The sequence below is a fragment of the Magnolia sinica genome, chromosome 5 (assembly GCF_029962835.1).
Source record: "Magnolia sinica isolate HGM2019 chromosome 5, MsV1, whole genome shotgun sequence".
NCBI classification, from domain to species: domain Eukaryota; kingdom Viridiplantae; phylum Streptophyta; class Magnoliopsida; order Magnoliales; family Magnoliaceae; genus Magnolia; species Magnolia sinica.
This window is the reverse complement of record NC_080577.1, coordinates 71,362,116-71,371,200: the sequence shown is the minus strand read 5'-3', so window position 1 is coordinate 71,371,200 and position 9,085 is coordinate 71,362,116. Positions and strand designations below refer to the sequence as shown.

Sequence of the window (9,085 nt, the reverse complement as noted above, 5' to 3'; positions counted from 1 at the left end):
TACTTAGCTAACACGATCATGCACCACATTGCATGTGCTTTGGCGATGAAGCGCACGTTTAGGGAGTTTACCATGCGCGATCGTGAGATGATGTCGTTGAGGCAATGCAGGTGAGGGTATGCATCATTATAGCATATCATTCCTGCATTAATAAGAGTACTTAGGACATGATTGTTGTATTGCTTTATCATTACTGCTTGACTGAATTAATAACATGTTAACCTTTGCTTTATAGCTCCACTGAGTTGATCACTCACTCCCACTCTAGGACGGTGTTTTAAAACACCAACCAGACTCTGTTGTAGATGTATATGGCGACGATGTCTACGCTACTGATTGGGATTTCATAGACGAGGAGGAAGAATTCTCCTATGTTCAGCTATCAGGCGGGTCTATGTAGACCATGTACTGATCGATGGGATTACTGGGATTATATGATTTAGTCGGACTTTCATATTTTTCCATTTTGTATATTTTGGAACGAAACATGTATTTATTCAGCCCAGTAACACACTTATACTCTGCAGGTTGTGAAACACGTATATACTTTACATATCTATCACAGTCTTTCGCTTGCCTAATATTCTCTCTTTGGAGTATGATATGATGATTTAGTGTAATCTCATTCATGTTTAATGCACTAATACAGACAACATTTAATCATCATTATCTATGTTACATAAGTGATGCAACGGATCTTGGGAATTGAGCCTTTGCTCAACCCTTGATTTTCGTGGTGTTACAATGATGTTTTAACCACTCTATCATCCAACTGGATAGATTAGGACTTCGATTTCAGTTAAAGTATTAATTGAATCAAGTAATGATGCAATAAGATGGCTACAAGTAGATCATTGGAGCTTAGTGTTTCTTTTATTGATAATTTCACTCTACAATAATTACTTTCAATTTTCAAATTTTAGTTTAGCTTTTAGTTCTAATTCTTAATTAATTTAGAAATTTACACATGTCCAGTCCCTCTGGGTTCAATCTTAGTCTCACAGAGATTATTACTACATCGCAACTCTGCACTTGAGGTACAAGCAAACAATCAACTTATATAGAGACATGAAAATGAACAAGCTATGGTTGTCTCAAGAAGAGTATCTTGAGAAGGTCTTAGTTAAGTTAGGACTTGATAATGCTAAACCGGTTAACACACCTCACACTACTAACTTTAAACTTTCTTCCGAGTATGTCCTAAGTCAGATGAAGAAAAGTAGTATATGTCTCATGTGTCCTACTTAAGCGCAGTTGGCAGTCTTATGTATGTCATCATTTGTACAAGACCAGATATTTCACATGCAATAGATGTTGTGATCAGAGACATGTCAAACCTCGACAAAAAATACTAGGAGGCAGTGAAATAGTTACTTTATTATATAAGAGGTACGACAAGCTGTGTCTTGACATTCAAAAATTTTGAGGAGAGACTAATAGGATGTGGATTCAAATTATGCTAGTAATGTGGACAATAAAAGGTCAACTTTTGGTTACTTGTTTGTGTTAGTGGGTGAAGCGATCGGTTAGATGTCGAAGCTTCAATTTGTGGCTGCTTTTTCCACAACCGAAGCAAAATATATAACAGTGACAAAAGCATGCAGGGAAGCTGTGTGGTTGAAATGAACGATAAATGAGTTGGGGCTTCAGTAGGAAGCCAAGCTTGTGCATTGTGGCAGCGAAAGCACGATCAAATTAGCAAAGAACTCGATATACCATTTCCGGACTAAACACATTGATGTGCGTCATCATTTTATTTAACAGATGTTAGAGGAAGGCGGTTTTACTCCTGAGAAGATTCACACCAGTGAAAATCCGATAAACATGCTTACGAAAGTAGTTCTTGCAAAGAAGTTCAGGTATTACTCGACTTCTCTGGGCTTGGCGAAGGATGAATGAAGATGGAGTGTGCACATGAAGCAATGATGGAGTTATGATGAAATTTAGAGATGGTGATAGTAGCTTGGAATAGTGGAGATTCGAGACTGAAGCGACAGTAGATATCGTTGATTAGATGCCTTCAATCTTATGTAGAAATAGAGATTCGATCGAATCGAACAGATTATTAATCGATTGAGAAAATTCCAGAAATATGAGTTTACTCTCTAGACACTTTTACGCATGTTCGATTCAATCGAACATAGGGTGTCGATTGATCGAAGACCATCAATCGATCGACGATTCAATCGACAATTCGCGCAACTTTGCGTAAGTGCGCGGTTTTGTCTCTTATTCTTTACGGGGGTTATATAAATTCTGTTATTAGTGGATTAGGGTAATCCTAGGGTGAATGTGAGAGAACGAAACATGAGTAAAGAGTTTTGAAGGGAAAAAGCTAAGGTTTTTGGATTAATAAGTTGTTTCATCTCTTGTATTTTTCTATTCATAGTGGATTGTTTGTCACTTGGTGCCGTTGAAGGCATCCAATCGACGATACTTTTAAGGATGTTCGATTCAATCGAACATAGAGTGTCAATTGATTGAAGACCATCGAGCAATCGACGGTTTAATCGACGTAAAAATAACTTCCAAATTCACATGGCAGCGTAGTTGATGGTTGAATCACTATGATTTTCAATCATCCTATTGTCATTATGGGCCATTAATGATGGTTGTTGAAGCTTTACTTCAAGAAAATAATGCTTCTTGGATCTTCCTCGTTCACAAGAAAGCTATTGTGAATAATTCTACGTAAGGTTGGGATCAAGAGTTTTATTAACGGATGAGGAGATCACTGACGGACTCCCCTGTGGAAAGCGGAGTGTAACTGTGGCACTACGTGACTCAAGTCCTGTGGGGTCCATCCTGATGTATGTGTTTTATCCACGCCATCCATCTGTTTTGACAACTCAATTCAGGGCATCGGCCCAAATATTTCAAAGCTCAAGTGGATTACACTTTGATAAAAGTGGGGATTGAAGGCCAACCATTGAAACTTCTTGGGGCATAGAAGTTTTGGATCAAGCTTATATTTGTTTTTTCCCTTCATTCAGGTCTCCGTGACTTTCTGAATAGATTGTATGCCAAATAAAACATTGCAGGGGGCGTAGGAAGTTTACAATGGTGGGCATTCAATCTCCACTGTTTTCTGTGGTGCCGTACATTTGAGCTTTGGATCCGCAACATTTTTGGGCTCATGCCCTAAAATGAGCAAACAAAATGGATGGACGGCTTTGACAAAACACATACATCCAGCGGCCCCTACAGAGCTTGGGCAACGTCGTGCCACAGGATCTCGCTTCTTCATCCATTTACTGTCTTCTGGACTCCCAGAGAGGATTCGGTAAGACCGCAACCTCACCTAAAATGGTGCGGCCCTTGCCGTGAGGTTAGCAATGGGGCTACGTTGATGTATGTATTATGTACCCACGCCGTCCATCCATTTTTCCATAACATTTTATAGCATCATTCCATAAATGAAGCAGATACGATTATCTGGTGGACCAAGCTGATATTTGTTTAAGGCCACAAAAGTTTTGGATTTGCTTCATTTTTTGGATCCAATTATCAGATTTACCGTTAAGGATTAAGGTGCGGAAGTTTTTAATGGTAGGACGGTCAATCACTACTGTTTTTTATAGCATGGTCTACCTAATCATTGGATCTGCTTATTTTTTGGATAATACCCTAAAATGATATGGAAAAATGGATTGACGGCATGTATACATAATATATACATCAAGATATTAGCCCCACGGTAACCACATGATAAGGGCCCCACCGTCTTGGGTGAGGCCGGGGTCTCACCTAATCCGCACCCCTGGACTCTTCACATGTACGCAATCTTGTACTCGTAGGGCATATACAACATATGCATGATCCTAGTCCCATGGACCTCAAATGACACTCATTAGCTTAATCCAAACCATCCAGACACGGTACGGTATTATCCTCAAATCACCGTACATGTTACTGGATAGCATGGGTTAAGATTGAATTTTGTTCTGGGGTGGTTGGATTGAGCACCATCCAATTACTCAACTGCTTCAGCTCAGTCACACGCCTTTTCAAAATAGGATATAATAAAATTACCTCAGCAAGAGAAGAAAGGCCCTCAACCACTAGACTACCCTCCTCTTTAATAGTAAATCTCTTGTACTTATTATGTAATTATTCTAATTTTTTTTAAAAAAAAATATTAAAAATATTTTAATTTACAGTTTATTGAATATCCTATTGAAGTTAGCTTGAGTCACAGGGATCAAGTTGGCACCGCAGATTTAGGGGGATTCGAGGGGACATGAGGATATTCCAAATCCATCCATTATTTGGTAGGGTGCATTAGAGAGGTTTTGAGGGTATTCCAAATCCATCGGTTTTCTGTGGAAGGGTAGATTAGATGCTATTCTAAATAAAGGGAATTTCAAATCCCCACTTTTGATGAGTTTTATATTCCATCCTCAGGAGGAGAGGATTTTCAATCCTCTCCTTCTGCTCATTTTTAAAGGTAAAAGAGTCACATGTGTAACATATGTCTCTAGGCAACTAATATATTATGCACATGGTCCACTGATGATATCTCAAAGCATTCATATTATAGAGTACATCACTAAAATTACTTCAATAAATTGATCCAAGTGGTTTAAACATTGTCCATGTAAATCAATGGTTAAAAATTATTGATTAGTTGCTCAGTTGTGGGCCCATTTGGAGGCTTGAAATTTCATCATTTTTTTTTATATATATATCAATTTATATATTTCAAAGGGCTTATTACAACCATTATGTCAAACATCACGTACATGTACTAATTAGGGATTTTAAAGTTGATTTAGCAATGCAATTGAAACTCCCATAAATATATTACATAATTTAAGTGCATATCTACTTTTGAATCACGGAAGATTTTAAATGAAAGAGGGTGCCAAACATAGCTTTAGATTTCTAAATCCAGGGTATTCTGAATCCAAGGGATTTCCAATTCTGGTATTGAATCCACAGTGACAAACAAGGCCTACAGAAGTCCTGCCCTTGCTGGGGCAACTGGTCCTGATAGGAGCTCTATAGGGCCCAACGTGATGTATGTGTCTTATCTACATGCGGTCTTTTATTTTTAAAGATATCATTTTAAGGCATGAGTTCAAAAAGAGCCCATTCCAAGGCTTAAGTGAACCATACCAAAGGAAGCAGTGGTGATAATGACACTACCATTAAAACCATCCTAGGACCCGCCATTATGTTTATTTTCCATCCAACTTGTTTATAAGGTCACATAAACCTTGGTGAAGGCAAATTACAAATATCGGCTTGATCCAAAACTTCATTGGCTCCAATAAGTTTTCACCGTAGACGCTCAATCCTCACCATTTCCTGTTGTGTGGTCATTTGAGTCTTCTAACTGCCTTATATTTGGCTTCTTGCCTTAAAATGATATGGAAAAATGGATGAACGGTGTGGATAAAGCACGTGCATAAGGTTGGGTCCACAAAACTCATGCCAAGACCGAGTCCATCCTACCAGAGTAGGACGCAATCTCTGTCCGAGACTTACGGTCAGTCGACACAACCCGAATGACCTTTCAGTCGAGTTTTCCGATTTCATACTATCCTTTCACCAACTGCACTCATGCCACTTAGACCAGCACATTTTTCATGTGACCATTTATACCGTAGCTGGTACTCTTTCCACAACTAAGATGTCTTACATGCTTGACAGGTGGCACACGTGCCGTTTGTGGAACCGGTGGAATTGAATAAGTAGACTGCTTGATATATGGAAGAACCCCAGTTCACGGGACTGGCATCTCTCTGAAGCAAAGCAATAATTCAGCAGGGAGCCTTTCTTCGACCAGGAGTGCTACTGGCAACAGCCAAAGTGCAACTCCATTACACAGGCTGCAGGCACGTGCCAACTAACACACTGTCTGATATACAAGCTGTTCATTAATCAGGTCATACATAAAGACGCCCCAGTCTTAAGTTCTGACAAATCCACTCTTTTATGTGGTCCATATTCAGAGCTTATATATGTGGCTGAGAAGTGATCACCCTCAGCTTGTAGTTGGTTAACTTGCAACTTTTTCACCGGGATGAAAAGCACGTGAAAGCAGCTGCGTGTGTATCCATGTCATCCAATTCATCCATCGGGATCGACCCACCGTGAAAATGGTATGACTCAAAGATGATGCAATCCTATCCTGTCAAACTAACCCTGAAAACGGTATGACTCACCAGTGAAGACAATCTGATCATGTTAGACCCAAGGTGAAAATGGGATGACTTAAAAATGATAACAATCCCATCAGGTTAACCCACTGTGGAAATGGGACAACTCAGAAATTATGACAATAAATGAGATAGACTTAGAAATGATGATAATCCGATCCGGTTAGACCCACTGTGAAAATGGGATGACTCAAAATATAACAATCTGACCACCGGAAAAATGGTTTGATTCAAAAAACGATAACAATCGCAACAGGTTAGACACACCATGGAATTGCGACAGCTTAGAAATGATGGCAATCCAATCAAGTCAGACACACTGTGAAAATGAGATGGCTCAAAAATGATAACAACCCAGTCAGGTTAGACCCTCCATGGAAACGGAACAACTCAGAAATGACGACAATCCAATCAGGTCAGACTCACCGTGACTCGCGGTGAAAATGAGATGACTCGGAAATGATGACAATCTGATCCGGTTAGACCACTGTGAAAATGGGATGACTAAAAAATGATGACAATCTGATCGGGTTAGACCTTGGGAAAATGGGATGACTAAAAAATGATAACAATCCAATTAGGTTAGACATACCATGGAAGTGGGACGAGTCGGAAATGATGACAATCTGATGAGGGCAGGCCTACTGTGAGAAGGGGATGACTCAAAAATGATAACAATCCGGTTAAGTTGGACCCACCATAAAAATGGGACGACTCAACATGATCCTGACAATCCAATCAGGTTAGGCCCACTTGAAAATGGAATGACTCATAAACAATGACAATCTCATCCAGTTAGACCTATGGTGAAAATAGGATGACTCGAAAATGATGACAATCGGATCACGTTAGACCTACTGAGAAAATGAGATGACTAAAAAATGAAAACAATGCATACCAAGGAGATGGACGACTGAAAAATGATGACGATCCGAACAGGTCAGACCCACCATGAAAATGAGATGACTGGAAAATGATGACAATTCAACCCGGTTAGATTGGGAAACGGATTGGCTACTCCCCCGGCCATCTGCCAATGGGTAGTGGTTGGTGCTATGTGAGCCCCACCATGATGTGTGTGTTTCATCCATACCGTCCACCTATTTTTTTTAGATCATTTTATGGTATGAGACCAAACATGAGGTATATCCCAATCTCAAGTGCACCGCATTATAGGAAACAATGTTGAATGATCGTCGACCATTAAAAACATTTTCGGGCCATAAAAGTTTTGGATCAAACTGATCTTTGTTTTTTTACCTTCATTTGGGTCTGTATGACCTAATAAACATATGGGATGTCAAATAAACAGTACACTGGGCCTTAGGAGGATTTTAATAGTGGATATCCAATCACTATTGTTTTCATGTGGTGTGGTCCACCTGAGATTTATATCTCTCTCATTTTGGGATCAAGCCATAGAATGATCTGTAAAAATGGATGAAATACATACATCTTGGTGGGCCTACAGAGCACCGACAACCAGCCACCGGGCTGGTGGCAGGAGAGTAGCCAATCCGTTTCCAATTGACAATCCAATCAGGTCAAACCAAGCGAAAAATGGGATGACTCAAAAATAATGGCAATCCATTGGTCCAGACTCACCATGAAAATGGAATCAAAATTGATGAAAAGATCAGCTCACTCACCGTTAAAATGTAATGACTCAGAAATTACGAAAATCTGACGGGATCACACTGAAAAGAGTTGACAACCACCAGAAAAAAAAAAAAAAAAAAAACTCCAAATTCAAATGGTCGCCCATTTACGATTGGATTTTCAGGCATCTTACTCTAATCACGAGGTAACCCCTGTTAGTCCAATTGGATGCCATACATACATCATGGTATGCTTGGATGCCATACATACATCATGCCATACATACATCAGGCATCTTACTCTAATCTAAAATATAGTTTATTTGGTATCATGTACCCGCATTACACCAACATCCGCTTGCAATTACAAGTGAAAAAAAAACTATAGACCCTATCTTCCCTTTCCCCCAAAGCATATAACATCTAAAAGCAGAAAAAACCCCATACAGAAAATTCATACCAACCTCCCAAGAGGAAGCCTGGAAGGCACACCATGATAATGGTGGTGACCCATAAAAGATTTGTCCAAGCACACCAAAGGAGATGGGGTTACCTGCATGAACATGTAATTTCCACCAAACAGCTCTCCTATATGATTTCTACTCTCCTTCAACCTCTTCCACATCTTGGTCCATGTTGCAGAAACCAGCCTAGCCTTTCTCCTCAACAATCTCCTCAAGCCTGGGATCCTTAGCCTCGGTCTCTTCCTACTAGATGCCCTTTTAAGCCTCCTCCAACTCCTTGTCCTATTCAACCCTTTATCTTCCTCTTCTTCTCCTTCGAACTCGCCAACGTTTCTAAGTCTCTGGTAATAGATCTTGGTAGAAGCCATTTCAACAGACATTGTCTCTCTCTTTCTCTGGAATCGGATGGATGGAGTTGTGAAGGGGGAATAGGTAGATGTGTCAATGGTTATTTTCTTTAAAGAGGAAGTCTGGCGGATGCAGTAGGTGTTAGGAGAATTTAATGCACGACTACGAGCTGGAAATTTTGTTGGTTAGGGAATGGACTGTTCGAAGGAAAACCTTTGATACTCTGGAGTGCGATGGATGATGGACATGATAGTAAGTCGATTTAAACGGTGGCAATTAAGGCTCCCGGTTTAGATGTGTCATGAACAAAAGGTCACACTTAATTAATATCTGGCTATTGGATAAGTGGACATTTATTTGGACGGTTAAAAATGAAAGCTATCTAGTGGTCGTATTTCAACTAACAAGCACCCAGAAATCTTTGACTCTGGGACTGTGACTTTGCAACAGTACCACAGTTCTGCTGAGTTAATGCGTGAGACGTGTACAATTTATGGTTGCCTGTGGATAT

The 9,085-nt window shown here is 39.8% G+C and overlaps 1 protein-coding gene across 1 annotated transcript; it reads right to left on the bottom strand.

The window, feature by feature from the left end:
* Positions 1-8,072: 8,072 nt before the first annotated feature.
* LOC131247341 (uncharacterized) lies at positions 8,073-8,861 on the bottom strand. Its single transcript, XM_058247687.1, has one exon. It carries the CDS (start codon positions 8,604-8,606, stop codon positions 8,217-8,219), a length of 390 nt encoding a protein of 129 aa, XP_058103670.1. The 5' UTR covers positions 8,607-8,861; the 3' UTR covers positions 8,073-8,216.
* Positions 8,862-9,085: the final 224 nt, after the last annotated feature.

Coding starts and splice junctions, on each gene's coding strand:
- LOC131247341 (XM_058247687.1), bottom strand. CDS start 8,606: ATGTCTGTTGAAATGGCTTCTACCAAGATCTATTACCAGAGACTTAGA.